At 39.8% G+C, this 15003-nt stretch overlaps 1 protein-coding gene across 4 annotated transcripts in view; it reads right to left on the reverse strand.

Moving 5' to 3' along the window:
* The window catches only part of Sorcs1 (sortilin related VPS10 domain containing receptor 1), a 561958-nt gene that overhangs the window by 44503 nt on the left and 502452 nt on the right, over positions 1–15003 (reverse strand). For all 4 annotated transcript variants that reach the window (XM_008845715.3, XM_008845714.2, XM_008845713.3 and 1 more), the window contains exon 19: positions 2353–2539. In XM_008845715.3, coding sequence (XP_008843937.1) covers positions 2353–2539 — 187 coding nt within the window. The remainder of the gene's footprint in view (positions 1–2352; positions 2540–15003) is intronic.

Genomic DNA, 15003 nt, shown 5'->3' on the forward strand with positions numbered 1-15003 from the left:
TATATATATACATATATATGGAATGCTTCCCTAGACACTTCCACCAAGGTGAATCTAAAATAGTAAAGCCAGAACACAAACATTCCATTGTAAATCATCTTCCATTAAGGTCAGGGTCAATTATTCTCAATTAGCTAGACCGACAGAATAAGAAAATAGCATGTAAACAAAGATACTCATTTCTATTAAAAGTCATAGCTTCAGCGATCCTTAATCTTGAACAAAGGCACACCTGAGAGGGATCCTGAAGGGAAGCAGAAAACACCCTGAGGGATAAGAACAAGTGTGTGAATGATGATGCATGTACTGAGTAATAGAAGATTAAGTCACAAGACTAGGTGGGAAATCCTGAGAAATTTGAACAAGAAGTTGCTACTGAATTTTAAATGTATACTGACATGTCGCTGGAGTATGGCAGACATATGCAAAATACGTGAGATATAGGATATAGTTGAAACCCTAAGAAGGGTAGCCTGCCAGCAAATTACCCTCACAGTAGAGCTATGGGAAGTGATACGGCTAGACACACAAACAGCCTCAGCAAATGCACTGCAGTTTTATTTCTAAGTTGTTTGATACTAATGGTGTCTGTGACAAGTTTTTAACAGTTTTAAGCCTCTGACCATTTTTATCACCACAAATGTAGTAAGTGGAAGCTATTGTGTCTTAGGCTATTTAGGAAAGCCGCGGACCCCAATGTTGGCAGGAGGGACAGGAGCCCATGCAGTGTGTCTTGAACCTATAGGGTAACAGCAAGGACACCTACTTCTAACACCAATCCTTCCATTCTTTAGGAAATATGTGAGGGGAGAGGAAGTGCTGATGGGACTTATTTCTTCTCTCCTCAAGTCAATCTTGTCCCTGAAATTGACGCTAGAGATAAGAAGCTGCAATTCCTGAGACAGGCAGAGCTGAGAATAGAGCCGGGGTGTACAAGGGAATAAGGCTGTCACTTCAAATCAGTCATCTTACCTCTCTGAACTTTGTGAAGTGGGGTTTCTAACTGTGCCCACCTCATAGGATGCTTTTGATAACTCAGATAATGCACACAGGGAGCCTGGTTAATGCAAAGCCTGAGTGGCAAACACTAAGACTGTCATCAAGCACAATCAAAAGGGGGAAACTAAGTAAGCAAAGGAGGAACCAGGTCTCGTTTCATTCAGATCCAGAGAATGGAATGTATATTTCTTTAAAGCACACTCATGAATGTATGAGAGACAGAGACAAAGGCTGACTAATCTATCAGGACTCCCCAATAGCCACACAATCTTCTAAGCAGCCCTACATAGTCTTGTCCTTCACTCACCCACGACAGCTTTTTCCTTTTTGAAACAGGTTCTTGGTACTTTCTGTATTCACTTTGTTCCATGGGCAAGGTGCAGGGCAGAGGCATGAAGTAGTACTTGGCTTTAATACTCTTGGCCTAGAACTTGGAATTTGAACAAGGCCGTGTGTACAAAGAAGCTGGTTACATTTCAGCATAAGTTGCTTTTTTAGTAACCAGTACAAGTCCTAGGGTTATTATTGGAGAAGTAGTCATGCCTACAAATTATTACTCCACCAATATCTCAACTCAACTTAGACATTATTATTTTACCATGTGACTCACCCCTGTAAAGCCCTTGTGGGAAAAAGCTTTAGCACATTTTAGACATGCTTTCTAATGTAGCTACCTTTCTTTACATTATAACCTTTCCCCTTATACCCTCCTCTCTCAAATAACAAATCGTCCTCAGAGCAAAGTCCAGGGAATACATCTTTTTTTTTTTTTTTGTCTTTTTGAGACAGAGTCTCCCTGCAGCCCCAGCTGTCCTAGAACTCACTATATAGACCAGGCTGGCCTTCAGTTCACAGAGATCTGCCTGCCTCTGCCTCCTGAGTGCTAGGATTAAAGGTGTGCACCACCATGCCCAGCTAATACAACTTTTAAAGGAGATAAAAGACTAAAAGGATTATTTGTAGTAAGGTATCCCTGATCAGATAGGGAAGAAATTCTTGTGTTTATCTTACTTAAGTGTGTATTTGCATTATTTTTAATTATTCCTGTCCATCAAATGGAAAAACAAGACAAAGTTTGTTTCAAGCAAGTGCTTTGACCATCCTCAAATGTAGGATTTGTAATCCTGGGGCACAGGAGAGGCACAAAAAGTGAAGAACAATTGGGCACAATCCAGGATCTAAGACATCTACATTCCACTTGTTGATTTTGTTCTTTCTTTCTCTTGACTTTTATTTTTACCTTCTCCTTTTCAAAGATAACTACTGTGTTTCTTCTAGGTCAGAAACTTGAGTGAATTTTAAATGGACACAATACTTAAGATATGTCATAAGCCAACAACAGTAATAACATACAAGTTACATGTAAGTACAGGACGGCGCTGTCAGACCCCAGACTGTTGTCCACCTGCACGGTCACTCGGAAAATGCCCACGTTCTGATAGACATGCTTGATCCCATCTTCCATGGAGCTAAGGTTGACGTAAGACACTGCAATGCCATCACCAAAATCCACTTGGATGAGTGTCCGTTGCACATCACCCTGCAAAACAACCCAGTGTCAGATAGAAGAGAGTTCTAGGGGATTGGGGCGTACACCCTGGAAGCTTTACCTCTTTCCTACATCCCAGAGCATCTGTCTATTATGATGGCTCCCTATATCAGTTCCAGAGTTTGTTAAGGATATTCTCCAAATGAAAATGGAACTGAATCCAAACTTTTCAAGGCTTGGAAAAGTAACAGTGTTGTAATAACAATTTTAAAGTGATAATTAATTGGAAGACTTTGTTAACAGTCTTACCTGGCATGTTCACAGACCACTTTCTAGGTCTTGAAGAGCCCTGAATTTCTGTCTCTATTTCCAGATCCCTAACAATGTTAGAAAGTATGAGAGGCACCGTGCCTGACACCTCATATAAGAGCAGACTCAGCATGATTATTATTTGTGAAGTGATGGTTAATTCTTTTATGTTTCAGTGCTTTGTAGCATTGAGGCATCATCATAGATGATCATGTTGAAAAGAACAGTGAGCAGCCCTCATTGTCTTCATGGATGAATTTGAAGTCTAGAAACTTTTCAGCATTTGCTGAAGGTTAACACAGAGAGTTATTCTTGAAAGCCTAACCCATTTTCTTTCCACATCCCATTCATTTTTCAAAGATGGAATTAGCACTATAAAAAAGTCACAGAAGATCCCAATCAGTCTTGAAGCCTAGTCACCATTAATAAATTTGAAGACTTCATGTCTAAGTTACCAAATCTATGAAATGGGCTATTATAATAGTACCTGTCAATTTTAATTCGTGGGGCTGTTTCTAAAGCCCACATAGTTAATAGTAATTTGTATAAAATATATAAATAAAAAAAATAATTACTAAAACAATGAAGCTGTAGAAGATCTACAATGTTCCTTAAAGCTTGATTACAATCTTATGTTTCCAAATTTCCCGCAAGTAGTCAGGAGAAGAGAAAGTCTGCATTTACACAATCCCATCCCTATAAAAAGGAAATGGTTTTTGGAATGATAATTTAGATTCTCAGATATCAAAGCCCCTTGCTTAGATTCAACTGGCAAAGGCAAGCTTCCTTCTCAGAGTCTATAACAACTGTTTTTAGACAGCCTTTCCCAATTACATATAAACAACCAAAGCAAACAAAATTCAAACTAACTAAACTGAGCAAACAAACAAACCTTTGAACTAGAAATGTATTTTATATTATGTAAGAGTTATGTGAAATTTTTTTTGTAAAGGCCAAGTATAAAATGCTGACATTTAAAGGATTAATTCACAGGAAAAGGAAAAGCAGTTCAAATCTTATGAATCTATGTGACCTGCTGCTCCAATACACACCCAGCAAGCACTATGCCAGTTCAAGGCAGCAAATGCTCAGTAGGTGTGGAGAAAAGCTCTCAGTAAGATCAGAGACAGAAATCTTCCCCTGGGTGGGAAAAAAAAAAAAAAAAAAAACTCCATTCAAACCACAACACTAACATCCAAAGCTCACATCTCTGCAGTTACTTGAATTCCCTTATCTTATGAATACAAATACCAGTGTTCTTGTTAACTTGTCCATCATGTGGACAACTCAAGTGGCCAGATCAATCTTTCTGTTTCTGGTGCATTTCAAATTCCAGGTATTCTCTGTTTTCAACAGAGTTGTTGAAAAATCAATCGTGGATATGGGCCATGGATAGGAAAAATGTTTTAAAGTAAGTGTCTGAGGTAAATATTAGAGGTGGATGTTGTTCATAGCACAAAGCAGGCAGCAGAGCTTCCATTGGAGAAAGAGGGGTGTGGGAGAGGGTACAAAGTGGTCAAAGAAGGGTAGACGGGAAAGACAGGATTCATGTACTTTATAGGTATAGAGTGGGCATCAAGTAGGTCCTATCATTTGCCAGAGGACCCGGGGAAGTTTCACATGTGGAGCTAATTCTGAAAAAGAGTAGCCACCCACACACCTAGGTAGAGTAACAATTTAGTCACCATTGTTTGATTCTAAACTCTATTGAACATTCCATCTAATATCACTTTATTTTGTTGCCTGAATTCTGACTGCTTGTCACTTACATAAACCTCCTCCCAGGGTGCTGAGGTGGCTCAGCGTGTTAAGTGCTTGCTATACTAGCATATGTACCTGAGTTCAGACCCCCAGCACCCATGTAAAAGCTGGGCACTGCCACATTTTTCCTTAATCTCAGCATTGAGGGGGTTTCAGGGTAGGGATAGGTCGATCCCTGGAGTTTGCTGGCCAGCCAGCATAGCCGTTTGGTGACCTTTGGATTCAGTAAGAAACCCTGTCTTAAATGTCTTAAAAATAAGGTGGAGGTGAAAAGCAACAGAGTAAGGCAACTTTCATTGACTCTGGTCTATACATTCTCTCTCTCTCTCTCTCTCTCTCTCTCTCTCTCTCTCTCTCTTCTCTTCTCTCTTTCTTCTCCCACGCTCTACCTGTCGAGATGTTATGATGACTTTTTGTCTTAATAGTGTTCTTTTTTTCAGTAGAAGTAGAAAATAACTCTATTAAAAAGTACTAGAGAACTAGCCACAGTGATACACATATACCGGAGACTGAGGCAGGAGAATACTGAGTTCAAAGCTAGCCTTGGTTGCAGAGTATAACTTTGTCTTAAAAACCAACAAGAGGGCTAGACTATATTTAGCTATCTAGATACACCAGGTTCTATGCTGTGAAACATCCTATATCTACTATTTGGAAATAGGGCAGTGAGACTTTAGTGCCAGAAAGTGTGCCTGCAGCAACCCCATAAATCCAAACGCTTTGCCATCATGCTTGCTGTGAAATTACTGTCCTAATAACACATCCTTCTGCATCCCAGGGGCGCATTCCTGAAGGCAGATCTCAGGTCCTGAGGCCGAACCCCACCCCTCCACGGAGTGTTGAACTTTCTGGTCTCTGCTAGAGGAGGTGGAAAATGATTTTAATAGAAGGATAAAGAAATTAAGTTATATAGAAATAAAACACAAGACAATTGTTCAAATAAAGTTCATATATGTACTGACTGGGATAAGCACTGACTCTACAATAAAGTGGATTTGAACTTGATACAGGTATAGAGTGGGATGGCTAGGCATGTTTTTTCTCCCAAAGTACCTACTCATGATGCCACTCTGTTAACTGGGACAGTGGATGAACAAATTCTTTCTCCCCAGAGCACATTTTCCTGGGCCTGCAGGAACAGGAAGCAAGATTTGTGCTGTGGCATTTGTAGTTGCTCTAATTCCTCTCACTACTTTTAAACATATTCCAAGTATTTTTTTGTAAGATTTGTTTCTTTCTATTTTTTTAATTTTTTATTTATTTTTATTTTATGTGTACAAGTGCTATGCCTGCATGTGTGTAAGTGCACCTGTGTCATGCAATGCCCTCGGAAGACAGAAGTGGGAGTCAGATCCCCTGGAACTGGAGCTATGGATAGCTGTTAGCCACCATGTAGGTGCTGGGATTTGAACCTGGGTCTTCTACAAGAAAAGTCAGTGTTCTTAACCGCTGAGACATATCTCCAGCCCCTCTTTTTATTTTATATGTGAGTGTTTGCTAGCAAATGGCATGGGTATCATATGCTCATGTTTGGTGCTCATAGAGACCAGAAGAGAGTGTCAGATCCTATGGAATTGAAGGTACCAGAGGTTGTTAGCCACCATGCTGGTACTGGGAACTGAATCCAGATCCTCTGCAAGAGCAGCCAGTGCTCTTAACCCTGAGCCATCTCTTCAGTTCCCTTAATTCTCTGTCCATGATAATGTCCTCTAAGCAGGTAACAAGTGAGAGGAGTGACTGAAATGTTCAACTAGTACATCAGTAGGGACTGTAACAGAGTCGGGTTTTTAGATATTAGGCTTATCACATACCTGAGAACCCTGAAGGCCAAGGCATGGCATTTCCCAATTAAATACATGGTAGCAGGCCTCTGGTTTTGCAAGAATGTCAAGGTGCATGCCTGATAGCTAAAGACAGCACAGAGCACTGCTGCTGCAGCAGATTTGCCTCCCAAGAGGGGTGGACTGGATCTCAGGCTGTGACTTTCAGCAGTTCTCAAGCACTTGGTAAGCCTAACACCATGGTAACTGATCACTTTGGGGTTCATCTGTTACCAGTCTCTCGGTTTCTTAGGCTCTAATTATCACCTGAAGCAGGGATGCCAACCCCTTTCTGAGAATAAGAACCACAAAGAGATGACAGGATAATCCTAGTTAAGCCAATGTCTGGGCGTGCTGGCAAGTCCAATCATTCATTTGCCTGCTCAGTCTGTGAACTGCAGATATTTACAGAGCGCCTATCTCATGTCAAGTACTAAATGAAAAAAATCCAGGGAACCAAATGACCCCACTAACAATGAAAATGTAGTAAAGACTGTCAAGACTTTATGGATACATGAACAGGAACCGATTAAAATAAAGTATTAATATAGGGGAGATAAGAAGGAACAGCTGTAAGGTGTCATAAGCTTGTGTCATCAAGAGGGAGGGAAAGCTAATCTGATTGAGAACTTCAAAGAATTCCCAGAGGAGTGAGTTGAGACCTGAAGGAAAGAGGAAATGAAGCAAATGAAGGAGAGTAGTAAGCAAGGTGAAGTTCAGGGAATCTGGGTAAAGAAAACACAGGGAAATGGATGTGCAAAGGCCCTGGAGCAGAAGAAAGATTGTTAACATCTAATAGGTTAAAGGAGAATGAGGAGAAAGAGATCATAAGAACATGCTTTACAATGGCTAGAGATGAGTAAAAGGCCTTTTAGATCTTTGGGGCCAAGTTTCTAACTGTGATATTTCCTCTAAAATCAATGGCAAGACACCAAATGCTTTAAGCAACAATATTGGGTAATGGCTTCACGATACTTTTACTTCAAAATGGTCATTGTGGCTATTACATGGAGATTGACCTAAAAATGGTCCCAGCATGCTGGGAAGCCAATGAGGGATGTTCCAGACTAAATGATGGTAAATGGAAAAGAGCTACAGCAGGAAATTATTTGTACCTCTGAAAACTAACTGATTATTTACTAGTCTTGGAATCAGTGATCCTGATATTTTGTTATCAGTATCTCTAATTCTTTTTCCCCTGATACCCAACCTCTATCCAAGATCCACCTGTGTCAGGATTTGTGAAGAGTATGCTCAGTCCCTCCTCTAGTCTAAGAAGATACATCAAGATATGGGACTGTTCCATATGGTGAGGCCCATGTTTAGATGCTGAATGTTAAGTTTTCCTTGTGATTGTATTCATTTGATGCTGAACTCTGTACAACATGAGCTGATGCTATTTTTATTTAATTTTATAATGAGATAATAAGGCTTTACATACTTAGGAGTCTAGATGTTAAGCACACATCCATAATACTGGGAATAGAAGAACTAAACTAAGCATTAGTGAACTAGAACACATTGCTAACTAAGTTCTGTGAGGTACATAGTCAAAATTAGCAGATGCTTAGCTGGGTGTGGTGGCTTTCCATGTAATCCTAGCACTTGGGAGGCCAAGGGAGGAGGATTGCTGTGATTCCAAGGTCAGCCTGGGCTACAAAATGTGCTGCCAACCAGCATAGACTACAGAACGAACTCAGTATTAAAATCAAAATAGTACCTACTGTAGGAAAATCAGGAAAAAGAGGTGCTGGGATACTGAAGGAGTTTGTTTAATTTCTAAGGGCTTAGATGTATTTTATTAATGGTTGTATCCTAGGTGATTTACACAGTTCCTGCAGACAATTCTTTTGTGCTAAATGCAATTTGAATTTGTGCACTATTTTGTTTATACTGTCTTATTCCACTATTAAAGCATCTGGAATAAAGGGAAGACATGATTTATATTTGATATACTAGGAAAAGCTGGGGCATACAGCAGTTCAAAAAGATATCTAATGTCAGCTAGCTACTTAGAGAATGGGGAAAGGCTTAGGATTACCTGTGGTTTAATATTTAGCTCTATTTAGCTCAGTCCTCTGAGCTGATTTGAAAGTTATCTGTAACGTCTTTCAGAGTGAAAGGAAGTGGTAACAAAAATAAAGGATTACTTCCTTTCCTTGTTTGACTAGTTCCCAGCTTGGACTGTTTTCCCCTCTGTCAACATACTTATTTAAGTAAAGACAACTTGGATCTCCAGATTCCACATCTTCAATTTGGTGAAGTGGTATCATGTTTAAGGCATAAAAAGCATAGATAATATAAGAAACACTTGGGAGTCATAATCAGTATCCAGGGAAGTCTTGTGTGTAATGGAGAGCTGCTTCCGCTTAATAAATCAAAATTCATCACTTCTGTAACTGAACCCAGACCAGTAAACATCTGGACGCTCACATAAAATTCTTTAATTTGATTGCCCTTTGGTCATATATTCCAGTATAGTCACAGACATGAGAAGACTAGCTCAAAGAAAATGCCCGAGAAAGCAGAAAAGCCATGTAGAATCCACATGGAGGTTCTCCAAGGGCTTCACTGACTCCTGCGACAGAAAAACAAATATATCAAGTAGCTACAATAAACCTAGGATTGACCTGAGCAAATGAGAGGTGTGTGAACCTATCGGTCCCAGTAGTGTGGACTCAGAGAAGAATGGAAAAATAAATGCTGCAGTGACTCAATACCAACAGCCCTGCCCAGAAGGGAGATGCTCCTGAAATCATCATAGACTCAGTGCAAACAGTGACCGGGTTCATATGCTGGACTCCGGTCCATGTAGAGGCCAGCTACTGTGACTCAGAGGGAATGTGAAGATCCTGCAACAAAAATGCATTTAATGAGTATAATGGAGTTTTATTGAGAATTAGCAAAAATAGTATAGCATCTATTCCATATGTCTATGCTTTGGCATCAGAATATAGAGTGGTTGATGATCTTTGGAGTAGACTAAGGGCAGAAAGGAAGAAGCAAGTTGGAAGGAGATGAAAAAGGGATTGAGAATCAAACCTGCATGGAAAACATTATAAATTGCATTTTTATATCCATTATTATAGTAAATACTTAAATATGGAATAAATTATGAGCAATACCAAAAGTTAATAGATATTACATTGATTGATAGTAGGATAGGATGGACTTACTTGGGGAATCTGTTGGTATGTTAGTAGTCTTCTGATCATAAATCAAGGCAAAAAATATCATCAGGTATAGTAATCTGATATCTCACAGCTTTCCTTCCAATGGTTGACAATATTTAGGCAGGGTAAAGCACCTACCCTTCCCTGGGAAGCCAACCACAGGATGGCAGGATAAACAGGGAAGCAAGATGTTGGTTGACTGAGATAGGAGATGACTCTGGTACAACGCATTCTTGACCTTGTAGGAGACACGTGACTAACCAGCAGAATGAGTGACTCCAAGAAGTTCTACCCTGACTGTACCTATTCAGTGTGAGTGACACTGGCGTGAGGCTTGCACATGAAATGGGAGTGTGCATACCCTCCCCAAAGACATATCCTACCACTCACAAATGAAGAAAACAGAAGGGTTCTGCACAACTTACTACTGCACCAGCAGTAAAAGCAACTACTTCCTGTGTACTACCTTATTTAAACTTCAACACCAGGAGATTCAAACCTATTGACATTGTCCTGGAATCAGAGAGATTTGAAACAAGCTCTTCTTAACTGAAACTACTTTTCAAAGAAGGTACTTGAACTGATCTATTGTGCTCAATCACAGATGGGTGAGGAAGAATGAGCTCATGCTTATGGGAAACAGTCACAAACTTGACTAACTGCCATAGTGTGAAAGTGCCTTTCAAAGTTCAAGTAATGGAAACTGAATCCCCAGTGTGGTGGTGTTGAGAGGCAGGGCCTTAACCTCATGAACTCCTGTGCTACTATCACAGGAATTAGTCGTTGTAAAAGTGGGTTCCTGCATTACGGCTGACTATGGCCCTTCCCATTGTAGTTAGATATGCTCTTGAGTGTGGTCTGATTTGCACCACACTCCATGGTTTCTTTTCTGTCTCTGTCTACTTTACACCATGGAATGATGCATCAAAAAGGCTCTGAATCTTAAATTCCTCAGCCTCTAGAACTGTAAGAAATAAAAATATTTTCTTTATTAATTACCTAGCCTGAATCGCTCTTCTAAGCAGCACATCGTGGACAAAGACACTAACTAAAACATTTAGAAGCATATGAACTTGGACTTGTTTCTTCAGAGATGAATGAAGTAAAATGTTCCCAGTGTTAAACATTATAGATGCTATAGAACAAGTAGGTGAGGATCCCTGTTATGAGAAAACAGCTGTGATTGTGTTGGATGCTCTGATGTGACATTTGAGTTAAACCAAGCTCTTCTTGCACAGTACAGAAAATTCTCCAATAAAGGGCATTTAGCCTCACTCTGTTCCCAAGCAAGTTCTCAGTCCTCTTTGCCTTCCATTCAAGAGGCTCTGGCCGTGGCTGAAATATCATATCACCTCCTATGTCAGCTGAGAGCATGTTCCTAGCAGGTCTTATTAGCACGAGGGTTTATGGAATTTCCAGTTTCAAAACTGAGTTCTGGATACCTCCAAGATGTCATCTACCTTCATAATGGCTAAATATTGTCAGCCTCTGCCCCCTGCTGTTCAGAGATGGGTTTCTAAAGTACAGATGTCCCCCCAAACATAGAGACTTAATGTGCTTCTCTGTAAGCAAAGGCAGTGATGAACTTGAATGCACTGACCTGGGAGATGAACACCTATCACAACAAAATGTCTTATGGTTTCACTAAAAAAACCCAGGTTTATCAGTGCTTGTGTTCCAGATAGAACAGACTTGGTCCACCAAATCACATATAATATCATTTCACCTTTAATGCATGGAAAGCAGACAGCTGGATTTCCAGAATCTTCTGTGAGGGTTCTGATTGTGGAGATTTTCTCAAGCAAACATCCAAAGGCTTCCAGATCTGATATTCAGATCCAGAACATCCAATAGGAACCTCACAAAATAAATTAATGAAAATGAACTACAATACCATGTGTTTTACTGAACAACTAGTTTCCTCATTTCTTTTCTACGTCTTTTGTGCTCAGTGCCTGTCTTAGAGTAGAACTAAATGCAGAGTAGGAGGAACACTGGGCTACTATGAGCAGACAAATGACTGTAAGCTGGGGCCTCTTTATTCAGATAGTTTTAGGTGATTAAGAACTTGTGTTGTATTTATTATTACCGTTACACAGTGTCTTTAGGAATTACTTAGTAGGCACTGGCAAGAAAACCTTGGGACTACGAAATGATATAAATCTTATAAATGTTTTTCAATGACTTTTTAAAATCACTCATAAAGCAAAACACTCAGCTATGTAATAAGGACAAAATTACATTTCTTATAACGAGTAGTAAGAAGATTCCTTTAGGAGTAAACCTGTACAAAAAGTTTATCCTAGTAGTAAAATATGTACTAGAAATATTTTACCTTTATTAAAAGTAAAAGAAGACAGGGGAAAGCCATAGTGTATTCACTTGGGAGATGTGGAAATGATGGAAAAGAAAATTAAAATCCCACAGAATTTTACCACCTACAAATTATGTTGTTAACAGGTTGGTGAATACCATTTTAATTAGTGAGAATGCATATGGACACACACATACGCACAACCACAACACCATCAAAATCTTACCATTTTATTTTGCTGTCAACATTTTAAAGTAGCTTTCAAAGTTTTATACCTACGATCTCTGGACAGACTTATTGAAGCTACTTAACTCTGTGAAACAAATACATAATTTCTTGCTTGGGAGGTAGCTTCATCCTGTGTCCATATTGTTAGGCTGTTGTGAAATCAAAGTGAGTTTACAGAGATCTTCAGAGGTGTTACATGTGGAAAAGATACCCTAAAAGACTCTCCAGATAATTTGGCAGTTAGGAAACTCATTAAAATGTTCTTTGAAATACAGTGCACATTAGAAAGCTTATTTGAACTTGCCAGCAAGGGAGCAAATGTACTCATATTACCTTGGCTAAAGAATGGTTTTATTGTATAGAGGAAGGTTGTTTGCTCTAAGTGAGCACTGCATCATATGTGGGACAGTGGAGGAGGAAGGGAACACCCTTCTATTCTGCCAGGTGAGGTAAATCAACCCACGTGATCAGGGAGGTAACAAATATCACAGCTAGATCACCCTCACATCTATACATTGAACAGATGTCTCTTAATTTTTCACTTGTGAATTCAAGATGGGTAGAACAATGATAACCTAGAATTGTTTTATTATTCTTGAAATTGGTATTATTGGAAATACATAGCTATTTCAGTATTTCTTCAGGATATTGGAGCAATGTCAACTTTGAGTAAAGATGTAGGACTCATTCAAATGCTGCTGTCGCATGGCAGAGATTTTCTCAGCCATATCAGCAGTGGATTGGGTTGAGGATTGAGCACTAGTGCAGAGGTATAGGGTAATAAATGGAAACTGCCAAGTTAGAAGCCTTGACAGTCAAGGCTTTCTTGGTATAGTGAAACTCTGATCCTGGAGTGCTTGCTTCCCATGAAGGTAGAGTGGGATGAAATAGGACGGCCCTTAAGCAAGCAGGGTAGAAGACTGAAAGTCCAAACTGAAGACTATTGCATGACTCTAGGCGCTGGGATGCTCACTAAACTAGAATTTTCAGTAACGAACCAAGTAACTCTCCTTGATTATCAAGGCAGACTAAACATTTGTCTCTGGAACCCTAACAAGCAGCAGTACTCTGACCTATGTGGCCAAATTTTCAGAAGAGAGAAAAGCAGATCCTTTGAAAGAGCTCCTAACCAATGCAACCTGAACTTGAGACATGAGACTATTTGCGGCTGACGACCTATATCGCCTGCCTCATTCCCTGCTCGCCCTTTAACCTCAAGCCCAAGGGAGAAAACATGATGTGGCTCAATTACTTCTCAAAGGCAGAGAATTAAGCTGAATGGAATAAGGACACAGACACGAGAAAGTTTCAAATATCATGGCTCATTGAGTTCAGCTCCCATTTCTTTATAAAGGAGGAGGAAATGACTGAGCCTTCTAAGACAGAGCTGAGTGACCAGAGACTCTGATACCTGCTCCAAACTTAGATCCGCCTGATAACTCCCTGTGCTATTTCTAAAGGCTCTGTGTAGACTTTCCAACAGAGGAAATATTAGGTCAAATTCTATCACATATTCAAACAAAGAAGGATCTTGCAGAAGTTTTATCTGAAATCAACTTCTCTACCATCTGGGAGCAGGGAAGCATCCCACAATATTTAGGGCTTGTTAATACATTGTGGGTACTTTTATGTACCTGTAAACCTTTCAAAGAATCCAAAATTACAGTTGATAGAAAGCCATCTAATTAGGACACAGCCCTTATGCTTTAGAACTACAGCTCACAGACCTTCTAACCATGAATTTTCCTTTTCAGGCTCATCTTGGTTTGTAAATTGAAGTATTGAAACAATGAGACTCAGATCAAAGTTTTAATTTTAGTCCTTTGCCTCAGATTTAATTTTAATGCCTTAAAATATGCACAGTGTTGCATCACTTTATTCTTACAGCAGTTTTAAACAGATTTAAATATCTTCTGTAACGTTCAGACACCACTCTGGCTAGCAGCTCTCTCAGATAAATGCCTTCCAAATCAGTGTTGTTGAGTTCCTAAGACTGAGTTGGTGCTTCTCCATCATCTCATGCCTGCCAGGTTTTGCGCTGGATTTCTGTACAAGGCAAAATGATGGTGCTGAAAGTCTCTGGACTCATTAGGTATTCATTAGCGGTGCAGAGGACATCTGTCTTGAGTGAGTAAACAGAGATGGCACCTCTCATTGAATGCTCGGGCCTCAGTGTAAAATACCCTTGACTGACTTCTTATATTCAGGCATAGTTGAAAAATGTTTGACTTTCTCAACATAACTTCATGGATTCTTCCATTTCCCCTGGATTGGTTCCAGACAAACTCTTTTTTCGTTGTTAATGAAACCATGAAGTATTGATGAATTATTATGTAAATTCTTCTTGGTTTTGCCACAATGACTTTGTCTTGAGGTCCGCTAGACCATCCAACAATACGGGCTATTGCTGTTGTACTTCGTTACCTGCCAGAACTTGACTGTAAGACCCTATTGTGGAAGACACCACATATCCAAGTCATACAACAAAGAAGGAGAATTCAGACTGGTATGTTGCTTCTCTGCCTACTCAAATGAAATGAACTGACTTGATAAGTTGTTCCTTCCTTGAGCACAGAAGTGATAAATCCACACATCTCAGAAGTGAATAGCCCAATCTAGTCCCACATCTACAGCTTAGTATGAGATGTGTGATGATCTCTGTGACATGGAAAAGACAGTGGAGCAGCCGGGACCACGGCCTCTGTCTCTGATCTGTGTCCTGGATCATTGTGGAAAGGTCGGCACTAACTTGGGTGTTCCATTTCCAGAGCTTGGTTCCACTGCGCTCTTAAGAACAGAATAATTAACTAAATTCTGTCCTAGCATAAGCACCTGATATTGCAAATGAGAATGCTCTTTTGAGTATTACACTTAATTCTTTCTAACTTTGGAAAAGAGACCTCCATCCCC

This window comes from Nannospalax galili, unplaced genomic scaffold (assembly GCF_000622305.1).
Source record: "Nannospalax galili isolate Female #2095 unplaced genomic scaffold, S.galili_v1.0 scaffold161, whole genome shotgun sequence".
Classification (NCBI taxonomy): Eukaryota; Metazoa; Chordata; class Mammalia; order Rodentia; family Spalacidae; genus Nannospalax; species Nannospalax galili.